The sequence below is a fragment of the Rhinolophus sinicus genome, chromosome 16, assembly GCF_057876585.1.
Source record: "Rhinolophus sinicus isolate RSI-liver-muscle chromosome 16, RSI-T2T, whole genome shotgun sequence".
NCBI lineage: Eukaryota > Metazoa > Chordata > Mammalia > Chiroptera > Rhinolophidae > Rhinolophus > Rhinolophus sinicus.
The window spans coordinates 139,237,019-139,254,137 of record NC_142516.1 but is presented as its reverse complement, the minus strand read 5'-3'; the positions used below and the strand labels follow the sequence as shown (position 1 = coordinate 139,254,137).

General features: G+C 40.2%; 1 protein-coding gene across 2 annotated transcripts in view; it reads right to left on the bottom strand.

The window, feature by feature from the left end:
• ANKRD10 (ankyrin repeat domain 10) overlaps positions 1-15,147 on the bottom strand; it is a 32,883-nt gene extending 17,736 nt beyond the window's left edge. Inside the window, exons 1-4 of one of the 2 annotated variants that reach the window (XM_074329522.2) lie at positions 14,703-15,147; positions 10,760-10,912; positions 6,202-6,293; positions 4,921-4,956 (exon numbers count right to left, since the gene is read on the bottom strand). In XM_074329522.2, coding sequence (XP_074185623.1) covers positions 4,921-4,956; positions 6,202-6,293; positions 10,760-10,912; positions 14,703-14,912 — 491 coding nt within the window. In that variant the 5' untranslated portion in view covers positions 14,913-15,147. The remainder of the gene's footprint in view (positions 1-4,920; positions 4,957-6,201; positions 6,294-10,759; positions 10,913-14,702) is intronic. The other variant, XM_074329523.2, reaches the window with a different exon arrangement.
• Positions 15,148-17,119: the final 1,972 nt, after the last annotated feature.

The following is a 17,119-nucleotide window of genomic DNA, read 5'->3' as shown; positions in this document are numbered from 1 at the left end:
CAATAGTCCCTAGTATCCTTTCAAAATTGGAGTATGAAAACATGGGAAGGCATAGAAGAATCTTTACTATGAATTATTTGTTCTGCTGAATAACTGACAAAATAAATCAAACTTGTATTTTTAACTTTACTAAAGTTAATGCTTATGTATTTTCTGTAATGAAATTCTAAATAGAATATTAAAATTTATTGTACCTAAGAATGTCTCCCCAAAGAACTTTAAAAATCCACACTGTTGCCAGCCAATCCCCCATCTATTTTCCACTTACAGTGTCACATAATACATGAGAAGCCATTCTAATAAGGACAGTTTTTTGTTTTTGTTTTTTTTCCAATTTGAAAAACCACGGATCAGGAAATACTTGAAATATAATTTTTAGAATCTGAGTTGTCACATCACTTTCAGGATGTTTTATTTTTGTTAATGCCATGTGACAATAAAAGATAACCACAATTTTATATAAATGATATTTCTGTTAAAATTCTGATCTCAACTTAACTATTGTTAGTTTACAAATAAAAAGGTAGATATCATAAATTAGGGTAAGCAAAGCATGCAAATCTAAAGAATCTATATCTGAATTCCTAGATTAGCATTAAAACCAATCACCGCAACAAATACCTCAACAGTATGCCTCGTGTGGAGAAAGGAAGCCATACTGAACATTCAATGCCACAACTGTAAGGTTTTCGGAGAAGCACCTGTGGCAGTTTCAGCAGTTTCTATATGGAATGCTCCCCCTTTCTAGGATTACTTGAAAAAATCAAGTCAATTCGAATTACGTAGCTGTAAAACATTGACATGTGTAGTTTTTACAGATTCAGAATCTTCTGTGTGATTTAAAACGGGCAATGGTTCATAAAACAGGAAACTTAAATAATAAGGGATCACATATTTGCAGGCAACATTTGGATTAAAAATACATATACATACATGAGGTGCAGAAGCACATTTATTGAGCGTAAGCCATTGTCATGTGACCTCCTTGACCAAGAGCTATTGCTCTAAAACACTGCCTTCTCAATCACTTCTAGTAATTTTTAGCATGAAGCCAATTTAATTATGTCAATATTTCAACAAAATTTAACAGTATGGACTAAAAACCATTAACTCACGATTCTGGTTACTTTAAAATTTGGTATGCTGTATCTCAAATACATTAGTAACTATTCCTAGATGGAAATAAGCAAATACATGGAATCATTAAAAAAAAAAAAAGATAGAAAACATTACTAAATGTCCATTTGTACAAACAAAACATTAGCAAACATCTAAATTTTCTTTAGTAAAAGAAAAACGTGTATTTTTAACCCTTTGGTATCCAAACTCTTAAATAATTATGAAGATTTTCTTATATATATTCATTAGGTAACAATAGGAAGAAACTATTTTTTAAAGTTTCTACCTGTATAAATTTGGTGCCAAGTTCTCATTTCAAGTTCAACATTAGTGAGGATAGTTTTATGCTGCAATTGAACCCCAATTATGTTTGCATACATTAAAATATAAGTGCATCATTCAAATAGTCTTATGAAATACTTAACATGCTCCCACTATAATTTAGCAAAGGAAAAAATGTGGATCTAGAAAGCACTGGTTTTTGGGGCGGCCAGATGGCTTGAGTTGGTTAGAACGCAAGCTCTCAACAACAAGGCTGCTGGTTCAATTTCTGCATGGGATGGTGGGCTGCGCCCCCTGCAACTAAGATTGAAAATGGCGACTGGACTTGGAGCTGAGCTGCGCCCTCCACAACTAAGATTGGAGGACAGTGACTTGGAGCTGATGGGCCCTGGAGAAACACACTGCTCCCTAATATTCCCCAATAAAATACAAAAATAAAAAATCACTGGTTTTATTTGAAAGTACTATTTATAAAAACAGTAGTTACACAAATATTAAAACCTATATATTATTCAAGCATAAAAAATAATCAAAATTCTAAACTAAATTTGTCAACAACTCTGGAATATTATCAGTCCACCATCTGCTCCTGCCCAGCAGGCAGAAGTTTAACAACTATTTCATGAAGCAATTCCTCTACCTTGCTTTAACACTTTAATAAAAAGGAAAAAACGAGTCAGGAAATAGCCAGATCAGACAAGTCTGCCATCGTGACAATCAGGTAAGGGAGGCGACACTAGGAGATAAGGACTGGAAAGCAGAGGATCCCAATCAGAAACTGCTAATTCAGTTACAATTCTAATAAATTTCACAGTTGGACTATTATTCTGAAGGGCAAAAAAGTGAACAAATGCAAAGAAACTATAAATTTCAAACATGAATGAATGGCTAATAAAGTAAAACTGGGTTACATTTTGCCAAGGGCAAAAGCTGCAAACAAACGTCTTGAACTAGTATCAAAAACACAGTCATCACATGGTTTTCCCGAATGGAAATCCCACTTCCAGATAGGGCTCTATGAGTAAACAATGATGGGTTATAAACATGGCCACCAATTAGGAACCAAACTAAACCAAATCCATTTCAGTGAAAAATTCCTAAAAGTTCAGCAATATATTTTTGCAACATTAAAGTCTATTCAGATCACATTTTAGACTTTTGTTATTACAGCCAACTGCGCCTGTTTTCTAAATTAGGCAAGAAAGATAGCTTTAGAGTGAGTCACTGAACTTGTTTATATAAGGCTATAGATGCTTCTCTAGCTATTTGATGATCATATGTAGTTAAGTTCTTGAATTAAAAATAATTAAGTTAAAATACATACCATTTAAATATCTGGTTACAAGAGAATTAATGGCTTCTACAGGAATGCTCTCCTATAGAAAGCCGAGACTTTGTCATAACCTAATTAAACACAGGCACCTGTATAATGTGGTATTAAAATGGCCTAGCAAATTTGCCTGAGATACAAGTATTAATAATTCTGGTTTCACTCTAAGTCTAAATCCCTTTATTTTTACTGAGGCATAAAAAAAGCTACTTTACTATTTGGTTGATATGGAAACATTCTCTACTTTAATCTCTCAAGAAAATAAATACAAAGTAACCAAAATGAATTGGTGCCAAAATACGACAAGTAAAGATAATCCAAGGCTCAAAATCTGCACTTTACAATGTTAGTAGTAAAAATATCTTAATTATCAGCAGATAGCAAATTTTCAAAAGCCTCTTTCTGAAATCACATTAAAACAATCTTATATTATTACCAAAAGAAAAATGAGGCAACAACTTTTCTGTTAGTAAATACCTTTCTTCCAATCAAATACCCTAAGTGTGAAGCAAGCAGCATTCGAATGTTGGTTGCAATAAAAAACTGAACTTCCATACAAGAAAATTAAGGATGATGACAATTTAAAGTAACAAAAACTCCACACCTGACACACTTGAGAAAAAATGAGAATGAGAAGCATCTGTAGAAGTTTAGTTCATTTAAAGTATACAAACATTTATTCTGGTCAGAGAACTGACAATTAATCTCGTGTATTTTTATTTTTAGATGTAAATAATGGCAAATAATAAAATGACCATCATGTAAGTAGAAATAAAACCTCACATGAAAAAGAAAACTTGGCACCAAAATTCAAGACATAAAGTAAGAGGAAAAAAAAAAAAAACTCCATCAATATACTCACGTGTGGTGCTAGAAAATGTAATACGATGCCCAGCAGCTGACATGCGTTATCTTACAGATGCAGCCTACATTGACAAGTTAGTTATATAACAAACCATTCTACCCACAGATGTGTGGGACACGTGCCCTCACCATTATCTACCCAACGACCAAAAAGCAGCAACTTAAGACTTTGGCCACTTTATGCAGCAGATAAATAAAAGTCAAAATAGGAATTAATAACAAAATTATTAAATACCACCAAGTGTGATAAAATACTGATATGAGACAGTTTTTAATCTATTCATGGGAAAAGGAAAAATTTATATTATCTCCTAAGTATTAGAGCATGTAATAAGTAGAATTACTAATTTGGCCCATTCTGAACTGGAAAAAAATAAGTAACTTTAAGTAAATTATGTGCCCCCGATACTCGTAAAAAAAAAAAGAAAAGTATTTGTTTGCTAGGACTACACTTTCCCATATGAACAGCATTATAGGAAACAAGTAAAATAGATCTAAGTATCATAATTTGGGGGACTCAAACTGTTGGGTACACTGAAACTGTTAAACACAGATATCAAAAAGCAATTTACAATTTAGCTTACTGGCAAAACTGACATTTTATCTTGATGTTAAAACTAAATAAATAACACAATATACAATTGCAATAAATAATGAATACTTGTGCTCCATCTCCAGGCCAAAGACTTATAATTTTAAGTCGCTTTTGGCTAGGTGGCTCAGGCTAAATACTTCTACAAAATATCTCAAAGTTCAGTCAAGGGAAATCACCATAATGCAGGGTCTCGAGGGAGTGGCTCTTATACTGAGAAGGAAAAACAGACTGGCCCTCGAGGCCATGCTCAGTCACACTTGGTGGAAAAGAGACACTGGAGGGTCCTGTAACCAAGGACAGAATTGTAAATAAAATGATCTCATATTTTAAAAAGACACCTATTAAAAGGACATAGCAATAGATATTTACTGGCTTAAAGGATTAAGCTATCCATTAAAATGAATAAAACTCACATCTTAGTAATAAAATGTTCAGGACCAATTAACAGTATTGTTTAAATATTATTGAAAAAAGAGTCATTAAAAAGATCAACTTCTAATTATTATTTCAATAAATGGCAATTAGGTGATTTAATCAATTATTTTATATGACTCTGTATTTTATAATCAAAGCTTCTGTTATTAAAGATTTGAGTTTTTAACCTAAATACAGTTAAGAAAACTGCATATACATATATATGTATATATAACTTTGCTTTAAAGCAATCCATTGAGAATCATCTCAATGCTTTTAACATTGTATAATACATATTCAATTGTTTTTACATTACCTTAAGTCATAACTACAAACGAAGTCACATGGTTCCCTGCAATGTAATAATCAGGTCAGGTCATATTTATAATACTAAATTGCTACATAAGTAAATGATCCAAGCCGGAACTAATGACTAATCTTAACAATAATACTTAATAAAACAGAAGCTAAGATACTAAGAGCCTAATGACAGCCCCTGGTAGTAGATAGACCTTGCATTAACATATATGGTTTTGCTGTCCAGGATCTATTTTCAGTATTTATTATATACAGAGTCAAAACAATGAAGTGGAAACCAAAGGGTTAAACTAAATTAGTTCTGTGGGTTTTATTTCTCCCAAAGTCTAAAATTTCACATTTCCAATTAAAGTGATTTGTAATTAATGTTTATGAAATACTCAAGACACTCAAGGTAAAACAAAAAAGTTGATATTATCATAGTTATTTTGGTTATTCCAGCTCTATAGCTTACACTCAACATTTAAGGGTGAAAACCGCATCCATTTTGTTAATGCTGTGAACTGCAGAAGAAAAATTTTTATAATATAAATCTTTAAGAGAAAGTTAATACAAATGAAATTAATACCTAAAATAAATGTACAATGGCATGGCTAACTAATGATTTGTATACAAAATAACATGTTTTAATTAATACACTTAAATATCAATACTGTTCTACCAAACTATAAATAAGCTAGTTGATGTAAACTGGACTGAAACAAGGATATGCTAAAATAATGCTATCAGTATCAAAAGCTCAGAAAGAGTTTTAAAGTATTTAATGTATATATTTACATTTCACAAGGAGTTATAAATCATTAACTCATAATAGGCTTTAAAACATAATATTCTCACATCTGCTAAAAGATGAGGAGATAAAAATTTAGAAAAGCTAACTGCAAATTTCTTTTTTGAGCCAGAGAGGCCTGAAAAAATATTCTAATCCAATCAAAGGCCCTTGTTTCCAAATTGCAACTTGGCAAAGAAAAGTTTGAAGACTTGCCCATGGTGATGCAACTAGTTAGTGGCAAAGTCAATGATGCCAGGTTCCAAATTTAATTCGTTAACTGTTCTTTCCATCCTACTATCCTCTCTCTCATGGCAAGAATTCTAATAGTGCTGTGAAATTAAAGCCCTTTCTCCTAGTGGTCAATTTAACCCACACAACAGTTTTGCTCACTAACACTAGCTGATCTAAAAAGCAAAATCATATTACTAATATTAAAAACAAAGTTCTAAATGCTGTCTCTACACCCTGACTACATCTCGGCTGGGAAAAATAAAGGAAGACACTTACTGGATGTGAGCCCCGTTAGCCACCAGGGCACTGATGCAGTCCAGGCTCCCAGAGCGAGCGGCCTTGTGAACGGGCGTCTCGCCCTCACAGTCCTGAAGCAACAGAAAGCAGCACGCAAATATTCAGATCCAACAAGACCTCCACATTTTAAAGTAAATCATTAGTACAGACCATGCACCACCGCATTCATCTTTGAAGTAAAACAGTAGGGTGAGCCAAATTTGAAGCAGAACATGAAGAAATGTAGGTGTGAAGAGAAAACAAAAAGCAGCCCAGGGAAGGGGCACATTCGCCTGAATTCTTAGGTCAAGAACAAAAAGGTCATGGGGCATCTCCGGCAATGACAGCATGTGCATCCCAGGTGGCTAAGAGGCAGAAGCAGTCAGCAGATTCAGGGAAAGGACTTTGAAGACTAATGCACTCATCCAAAAAAAGATGAATTAATTTACCTGTCTGTGTGAATGGAAAAAAATCTGAAATACAGTGTCATTCACAAGCTCTCAGGTAAGTAAGAGGTAAAGAAAGAAAAAGCAATCAAGAGAAGGAAGTCATTTCTGCTAGAAAATTGATTTAGGACCTTTTGCTGGGATATTCCTGAGTGGCTAAGCAGCAACAGTTCCTGAATTAATCACTCTTCAACGTCACTGGAAGCTGAACTTGGCAGAAGAAAACTACCACATAATTACGGGATAAAGATATAAAGCAGGAGCGGGGCAACTGCTCAAAGTGTGTGGTACTTAGGAAAACAGTTCATAAATTCCAGCAATATTTGAGGTCCTTCACCAATGTGTATGAACTCACAGGGGGGGAAACTGAGGTGAGAGCTAAAACAAAAGTAGTAGTAGATTACTTTATAGAAAAGTATGAAAGACTTGACTGCTTGGTGAAAGTAAAAGTGTGTACATTTATTTAAAAATATGCTCAGAAGTGATGTAAAGTTCTAAACAGAATAATCCAATTTTTAAAGACAGACACAGAAAACCATGTGGCTATACAGGGAACTATCTAGAGAATTCAGATTTTTAAAAAACAAAAACCTCCCCCCAAATGGGGGGGAGACAGAGGAGGTACATAATAAAGACAAATAAAAATTACGTATGACTATTGCCAGGAAAAACTGAGATTTAGATAAGATTTCTCAAAAAAAAAAAACCCCAAAAACAAAACCCTCAAGAAGAAAAGAGGTTTTCTAAAGTGATCTTTGGAAAGAAGGGTTTTCGCTACTGTTTCAAAAAGATGGTGGGACCGTAACAGGTGACAGAGGAAAAGCAGAACTACGCGGCTTTGTGTTACACAAGAACATCTTCAGGCTGGGAAGGGACGAATAAACACTATTAAAAGGAAACTGAAGCCAAGAGAGTAAGAGGAAAGAGCCATTTTACGGTTACTCACATCTCGAGCTCAAACCAGTCACATTTTAACAATACCACATAGTTTGTAGTATAATTCTAGAAATATTGTTGGCAAACTGAATAATAAAGTGGGAGAGGTTACCAGAAATTTGAAGACAGACAAGTCACCCTGAATTTTAAGAAAAATCTTATTTCTAATGTAGTTACAAGAAACTATAAAGACAACGTCAAGTGCCAGGAAAATTCTGGAAGGGATATTAAAGAGATGACTTGCAAACACAAAAAGTAATGCCCATGGGTAGTCACTATAACAAAAATTAATCACTTGAAAACTAACTTCACTTCCTCTTTGTGTAAATTTAGACACTGAGCTTCTAAGTTTCCAAAACCCCTTATGCCAACATTAGAGATGGCAGAGAAAGTGTCTATTAAGCTTGAGGAAAACAAACTTAGAACAATTATTAGGTTGGTGCAAAAGTAACTGCGGTTTAAAAGGTTAAAAAAAAATTGCAAAAACCACAATTACTTTTGCATCAACCTAACAGTCACTAAAATGCCAAAGACTAAAACTAGAAGGTGGGTTAAAACTAACAAAATGTTATTAAGAAATGTTATGCTAGGTTCAAAAAAATTACATTCACACAAAAAAGCACAAGAGAAACCTAGATCTGGTTTCCTAACAGTGCATCTGGGAAATGAGAAAAACTGTCTACCTCAAGATGAGTCCACAGCATGTTGAAAAGCCAACAGAAGGGCTACTGGGCCTCAGGGGTCACTGGGTGCCTGTCACAGCAGCCCACTCATTACCTCACAGCAAGATGACGAGATTCAGACCGAAGCTCATGAGACCACAGCCGACCGCGATCCTTCCAGGAGCAATGCCAGGATGCTTAAGAAACCCAGGCCACACCCTCTTACATGAGAGGACTTGGGGTATTGAGCCAGGTGGTCAGTTAAAACACAGGGAGGGCTGCGGAGAGAGGGACCTGGCAAGCCTTGCCCTGGGAGCAGAGTTCAGGAGAGATTTCCACACAGTGCTACCTACCTAGAGCAGCTCAGAGGAAGGGAGGGGCAAACCTTTTATCTGTGGAAAATACTGAGCTGCTGAAACTGTTGTAAGAAAAAGGGGCTGCTAGATTTTAAAAGGTCTGAAAAGAAGCATTAGACTATTTCTTTAGCTGTCAATTAGATGCTATGCAACCATTTAGTGAAAACTAACATACAAAATATTCTGTACTTAAATTCCATATTAATACTAAATACTAATTACTGCCATTCATGCATGACCTAAACTTTATTGATAAGGAGATTGAGAGCTATAGACCAAATAAATGACTCGCCCAAGGCCAGAGAGCCGAGAAAGCAGTGTGGAATCAAGCCCCAGTGCCTTCTACTGGGAGCTAGGAGGAGAAGAGGAAAATGCAGGACTAGGAATGACACAAATGGAGAGACAGGCAATACCTATGCAATAATGGCACACAGTTGCCAATTCATGACTCCTGAAGAGGTGGATAAAAGTAACAAAGCTATAGAAGTCTGTATCCATAAAGGCATCCATACGTGGGGAAGAGAAAGGAGTAGCACAAGCTTAAATATTGTGTCAATTCCTGAGTTCCAGTTTAGTAACAGAAACAGATCCAAAATCCAGGGCTCTCCCTTTACCACCTCTCTACTAAGTCTATTATGGAGAAAAATTACCCTTCTATTGCTTGCTCCACTTTCCCACTTAAATCACTGCTAACAGGGGCCGGCCTAGTGGCTCAGGTGGTTGGAGCTCCGTGCTCCTAACTCCAAAGGCTGCTGGTTTGATTCCCATATGGGCCAGTGGGCTCTCAACCACAAGGTTGCCAGTTCCATTCCTTGAGTCCCACAAGGGATGGTGGGCTCTGCCCCCTGCAACTAAGATTGAACACGGCACCTGGAGCTGAGCTGCCGCTGAGCTCCCAGAAGGCTCAGTTGGTTGGAGCGCATCCTCTCAACCACAAGGTTGCCGGTTCGACTCCCACAAGAGATGGTGGGCAGCGCCCCCTGCAACTAGCAACGACAACTGGACCTGGAGCTGAGCTGCGCCCTCCACAACTAATATGGAATAACTAAGACTGAATGAACAACAACTTGACTTGGAAAAAGTCCTGGAAGTACACACTGTTCCCCAATAAAATCTTAAAAAAAAAAAAAAAAAAAAATCCCTGCTAAAACATCTTTCCACGATTACTTGCTTAGTAGGTGGAGTAGCTGACTTTAGGAGAGGGGCTCACAACTACTTTATACCTGTTCTCATCAAGGGTTAAATCTTAGGGCAAAAAGCAGAAAGGAGGAATGTTCCTACTATGTTCCTTGGCACATAGTAGGCCCTTCATTATTAGTAGAAAAAGCATATAAAAATAGGAAAAAGGGAAAAGAGAAAAGTAGACAGACATAAAGAGTAGCTACAAAGCTTGTGGCAACAAGTCCCTTAGCCAACTCTATCCTCGGGCAGGGTGCTAAGTCTGGGGACGCTCCAGTCAGACTATTCGTGGGGTGTCTTACAACCAAAAGCCTGTCCATGCAAGCAAGTTCCCACTAAGCTAAGCACTCTTTGTGTGTGTGTGCGTGTGTGTGTGTCCACTTAAGTGAAAAGAGTACTGAAAACCCATGAAAAAACCGGCCCTCTCATGTTCATGTTTGTATGCTTAAATACAAAATCTTTGCATCTGGTGTCCAGGAGCCACTCGCTACATGACACTTGGCTACTTACCTGCATCTAGTCATCACCCCCAACTTGTATCTAAAGCAATATTAATTCATATTGGTCAATCTGCTAAGGCTAACTTAACCACAGATGATTTAAAAGCCATTCTTTTGCTGGCATGGGTGTTTTCACAGTTATGGGTGGAAATGAAGCTAAGGCAGCTGTGAGCAGGGGAGCCAGGAAACCCAGGCTGGAGGCCAGGTTTCAGTTACCAGCTGTCTGTAACCTTGGGCAAATCACCTTGGCTAACTGTGGATCACCTTAAGTCACTACTAGGTGAGAGTACTCTGTAAACAGGAAGCATTGCTATGTAAAGGCCCTATTGTCCACAAGTTAATTCAATAAATATAAATTACAGTTAGCCCACAGGTAAAAATATCAAACTTTAAGGCCTCAATTTAAAACTCAACACCATGTAATTATAACTGGAAAAGGAAAACCAAACAACCCAAGTCAATCACTGGCACACGCTTACCGGTTTGTTAATGCTGGCTCCTGCTTGAATCAACCAGATGAGGCACTGAGGATGTCCCCCGAAAGCGGCAATGTGGGCTGGGGTCTGCGCATAACGCGTAGTGCAGACATCAAGTGTGGCTCCAGCTCTGACCAACTGTATTAAGCACTCCAACTTCGAAAACAGCAGGAGGGGGGATGAAACATGCATAAATATTGGTATACTACTAAATATTACACAAATAATCTAAATTCTATAATGGAGGTAAGTGGTATTCTTTGTTACTAATTTTCTGTTTAAAGGAACAAAGTAAGTCATTCCTTCCCAACACCATACAAATTTTAAAAGGCATCTGAAAAAAAATTTTTCTTTATAAAAAAGTTGGCACACAGAAATATATAGTCAAAAAGATCGACATTACAGAAATTTAAATATTTTGTTTTTCCTACCGTTGAAAAAGAAAATAAAGACTAGATTGTATTCAGACTTCTGTCAAAACTAGGTTTTGCCACTTTCACAAACTATTCTAAAGAATAAAAATGTTAAAGTGGTTGGTAGGTTAAAAAAAGTTTGTGCAGTTACAGTAAACTGTTCACAGTCAAAGACTATTTCCTGTAGTCTGCACAACTGTACAGCTTTATACAACGCATTTGATGAATACCCAATTGAGGCCCACCCTCCAGATTATTTTCTTAGGGAAAAGAAAATAAGTTGAGTAAGTGAGAGGGCAGGACTTAGATTTTTTAAATCGTACAGGAATGCAAAAAGAAAAAAGGCCTAGAGCATAGCTGAGCTCTGCACGTAGCAGGTGTCTAAAAGGAAGACAGGAGAGTCAAGACATGACTTTATAGCCAGGTACTGATATCATACTAGCCTCTGGGTAAAAGAATTCATTACACTGAACAAACATTTAGCAAGTGCCTACCATATGTCAAGCACTGTTCAAGAAGGCCTGCTGTTCTCAAAGACTTACAAGGTTCAACCGGGTGTGTCCTCAGATCCTGGATCCCAAACTGCGTTTCCCCTCGCAAAGCGCAATGCAGTTAGTGAAAGAGCTCTAACTGCCAACAATCTTTCTCTTCCAGAGGACATACCTCAAATGACGAACAAATAGCTATACACCCATCTCAATCAGAGGTCTCTTATCCTCTTTCAGCAACTTAAACTTGTCCTTGCAAAGACCAGATCACTGCAATCAACACTTTTGTGAGACAAACGCTCACAGTTGGGAGTACACTGATTTAAAACCTGATCTCTGTCTTCAAGGAACTGGAATCTGGGAGTGACGGCTGATTAAGAGACAACTTTGATATATTTTTATATATAACCTGTATTAATGTACTGAGTGAAAAATCAAAGTGCCAATATTAGTGTTAAGATGAACAAGTGTCAAATCCAACAAAAATGAAACAAGGATGAAAACCAACTGGCATGCCAAAAGCCGTCAATCTTAAAATCAAATTGAGAGACCCCTGGACTTAAATCGGTTAACTATTGGTTATGTATATAAAGGAAGGGAAGCTGTTTGCAAGGGGCAGGGGGCTGCGTTGGGAATCTGTAGCCCTGAAACCTGGCCTAATTTCTGCACTAACGGCTTTTTCTCACAGACTGAATGATGCTTTCTATGGCCCTTTCCATACCTAAGACTATGCAAGCATAATTATTAATGACAGCTGAAAATACTGAAGTAAATACCTCTAGTTACAACATTTGGCCTCTGACGTTCATCTACTACTCATGCTCTATAAAAGCAGAGATTTTCAAAAAGTTGGTGTTATTTTTAATCATCATAAAATACACATGAAATTTACCATATTAAGCATTGTAAAGCAGTTATGACCATTATTAATTCCTAGAGCTAACTGAAGGCACCCTTGGGTTGGTAAATATGTATTTTAAATGACCACTTGTAATGAGGTTTAAGCAGTCTACAGAATGTACTCAACTGTCATACAATAAATACTCAACCAGAGCAGGGAGGATTTGAGTCAACACTGAAGCCTTTTCAAAAAAGCTGTCCTTACCTGTTACAAGGGTGTCTTTCCCCAAAATACATAGGGACGAAAATGTTGAGAATCAATGCTTTGAGAGTTACCTACAGTTTAAACAACAACAAAACAGAACAAGATGCCTCAGGAGGGAAATAATGCCTCAGATTACTGATTGCCTTGGGAAATCCACATTCAAGGCTAAAGGGAGAAGGTCAGGAAAGAGGGTTCTAACTTTTGTTCGTTAAGAGACTGACTTTCCATGGAGACTCATTTTCAACGTCTATAGTAGCACAACTTTAGACACTGCTGCCATGGGATCTCACAGCCCATGGGTAATTAACTTACTTGCCACACCTCCACTGTCATAACTCCCTTTCATTTCTTTCAGTAAAATAAACCTCTGATTTAATTTTATGAGGGGAATCAGAAACTTTCCTAAAAGATACAACCATACTGTGAATGCAGCACCAATAAAAGCAAAATAAAGCAATTTCATCAGCTGGTAATAAGAATATTAGTATGTTCAGGTCTTCTTGAAACGATATTTCTTTTACGTTACCCTGCATATATTTCTGCAAAAGCATTTCTCTATTTCAACCTAATCTCACCATTTCAGAAGGAAAACATGTTTAAATGTCCCTAAGTTTTGGTATATACATCTTAATCATTAGTCATTTCTGAAATGCGCCATGAATCTCACTTTATGATTACTTCCCTGATAAAATAACTCCCATTTACTGCACAAATGAGGAAAATGTTATCTAACCTTTTAAAATTTTAAAGCAGTACTCTGTTCTTTTTAAAACGATACGGAGAAAGGTAATCCAGACGATATCTAACCTTTTAAAATTTTAAAGCAGTACTCTGCTCTTTTAAAAATGATACGGAGAAAGGTAATCCAGACGATAATTCTACCTAACACCTTTACAGTGATTTAGATGCAAGACAGTACAACCCTTACTGATTTTACTATATCTGAGCAAGCTAAGAGTCTGAAAAGCATACAGACAACATTCTACACAAAACCGCCTAAAAGCAGTTTTTTAAAAGTGTGACTACTATTCATCTTACACAACGGTCTAATGACTTCACAGTTCAATCAGATTATTCCCACCATCGAAATCATCTGAAATACCTAACAGTGTAGCTGGCCCCGGAAAATTCGTGTAGACGCTCGGTCAAATGGGACCAGGGCGCAGACAGGGGCCGCGGAGGAGCGGAGAGGGGAGGAGCCGGCGCCTCGGGAGAGGCAAGAAGGCAGGGGTTCCCACGGCCGCAGACGCGCAGAACCCCTCGGGATCCCGCAACCCTCGGCATTTAGGGAGGTTGACCCCACCCACCCCATCATCCGCATTTCGCGTGGTTTCGCTCGGTGCCTGTAATCCTCCAACGGGTGTCTGCTGTCAGAGAGGGAGCGATCGAAGTCCTCCTAGGGCCACCAGTCACACAGTCCCCGCAATTGCACAGGGCCCCCGCGAGCCCGTCGCCTTGCGGCTTCCCGAGCCACCGGGACTCGGGCAGCGCGCGCGCCCTGAAGGCCTCATCTCCTCCCCATCACCCAGTCGGCCGGCCGCTGGAGGCCCGGGCCCTCAGCATAGGCGACCAAGGGTGGGCGCGAACCTCCCGCCCAACCGTAGACGCTAATCCTCACTCGGCCAGGGGCGGAGTCTCGGGGAAACCGGTGCCTCTGGGAGGCCACCCATTTGAAACTCAGGCCGCCGCACATGCGCCCCAAGCCCCTCGGGGCGCCGCTGGGCCCGCTTCCGCCCCGCGCTCGTGGCACCCCCCCCCCCCCCCGGGTTCCTCTCGCGGCCCCGACCGCCTGTGCCGCGGTACGTGCGCGCCGAAACCTTCGGGGCACAATCGCTGCCAACCCCAATTCCGCCCCGCGCCCCCTGCGCCTCAGCCCCCATTTTCCCCGACCCCCCAGAGAAAAGCCGCGGAAAATGGCGCCTTAAAGTGCCCGAGCCCACCTTGCCGAAGTGCGCGGCCCAGTGCACCGGTGTCCAGCCATAGAAGGAGTCCTCCGCGGCAAGGTGGGCGCGCGGCGTCTGCTGCAGCAGCGAGCAGAGCGCGGCCAGGTCCCCGTCGCGGCAGGCGCGGTGCAGCGGGAAGCGGAGCGACAGCAGCTCCTCGCTGGAGAAGCCGGCTTCCACGCCCGGGCCCACTCCCGCCGCCGACATGGCCCGTCACCTAAGAGCGCGAACTGGCGAGCAGAGAGAACGCGCGGCTGAGGACACGAGAGGCCGCGATCGCCAGAGCACAAAGGAGCTAGAGCAGCGCCGCTACCGCCGCCGCCGCCGCGTCCCGCCGGCTGCCGAGCGGTGCGCGCACAGGAGGCGGGATTGCGGGGCGGGGCCTGCTGCGGCCGGGCCTAAAGACCAGGCGGGGGCGGGGCGGGGCCTATGGCAGCCTGGCCTGAGGCTGGCGCCGGGAGACCTCGGGTCTGGAGGGAGGCCCGGAGCGGTGAGGGCGGGGCCTGGCGGGGCCGGAGTTGCGGCAGTCTCCTGGAGCGGCGGGGGCTGAGGGCGTGCGGGGGGCGGGGGATGAAGCCGAGAGCTGGAGGCAGTGCTGAGGCGGCCGGGGTGGGGCCTGCAGCTGGGGATGGGGCCCGGGAGTAGGGTGCAGGGCCTGGTGAGGCCGGGTATGGGGCAGACGCCTGGGGCGGCTGGGCTGAAAAGGCGGGACCTGGAGCCGGGGGCCCTTGCGAGGCGCTTGCCTGGGCCGGCGGAACCAGTGGGCTCTCGGCTGCGATCCTGCCCAGACCCGTCGTGTCCTGACCATTCCGCGGGGACGGTCCAGAGGCGGTGAACTCCGGGGAGAAGCCCCTAACCCTTAATTAAAAGCGCCCGGAGCCTCAGGTTTGGGGTTTTGTGATCTACCCCCACGCGGGATGCCAAGTGCCCCGGCGGTTTCGGCCACGTGCCTGTAATTCAAGTTCATCCTATGGGGGAGACGGCTGCTTCTTAAAATCTGAGGCCCCAGTCCCGCCGCTTTGCGGAGCGAGGATCGGTTCCCACTTTCTGCCCTAATTTGGGTGCCTGATAGTTGGGGAGGTGGGCTGCACATTTGCCAGAACAGACAACTAAAATACTGAGAAAGAAACATCGCTGTATGCAAGGAAATAAATACTAAATTCTCCTTTAATGACCAAGAATCATTTTTTTAAAAATAAATCTTTTCTGATTATAAGTAATATTTGAAAATCATAAACATTTTCACTATGGAGGAATAACCACTATTAACGCTTGTCACCCTAAGAAACGTCCAAACCTGTGGAGAATTTTTACAAGACTTTGAACCAAATTGCTGACATGTGCCAGGGAGCAAGATCTCAAAGATTCCTCATAATAACAGTTTTGCGGTTTCCTTTATGCATTTGAAACTAAGGAGGGAACATAAGGAAGATTACATGGAGGTGGGAAAAATAAGTCAGGGGATTGGATTACAAATTATGTGCCTTCTTGAGGGTTAATATCCCCTTCCAGGGGTATTACTTGTGGCACTTCAAAGGGATGTTAACCTAGATGCACAAAAAGGATGGACAGGGCTGGCTTAAAACCTTTCACTAACGAAGTTATAAGCCGGGAGCAGGACTATCCACCATGACCTGCCCAGTTAGGAATTTGTGATCAGATCACCCTGTGGGGTTACTTTCCATAGAACCCCCCTTTTTTTGTCCACATGTTTATGGATATTTACTTATAGTACTTTTTAAACCATATACTTTGATTTGTATATATTCTTTTCCTTGTGTATGTTGCTTTATTTTCTTTTACAAAATTTTAAATCAGTAAATCAACTGTAAGTAGATAACCAGACGTCTAGGAAACTATGCATAACATCGCACACTGCAGCATTAGTTAATTTGAGTAAAACAAATTAAAAACCTAATGCCTCACAAAAGGAAATTAACTTACGGTATAAACATAACACAGTCGTCTTCATGCAGCAAGCATGTTGGGTACAATGGTGGATGAAACACGTTGGGACATGCTCTAGATAATAGAAAAAGTAGCAAGTACTTAAGTTAATTCAGTGAGCAATTATTAATGAATGGGAAATATGAATGATATTTAGAATACATCTTCTCTCCAGGAGTTTATAATCTATTAGATGAGACCAAAAAAAAATTTCAATAGTTCAAGCAATACTTTTTTGTTTGGACCAAAAAGGTAGAAATATGCTATAAACTCATTTCAAGCTTGGTCCACTGCAGAATTCAATCATTTTTCTTTGTATAAACCTTGCTAATTTTAATTATCTATTTAAGATATTACTCCCTGGTAATGACTTCCACCTTTCCTAGGAAAGTGGCATCCCATTTTGCCAAAGGACAAAAGCATGCCTTCTGAGCCATAATGAGAGGGAAGGATTACTCTTCCTTACC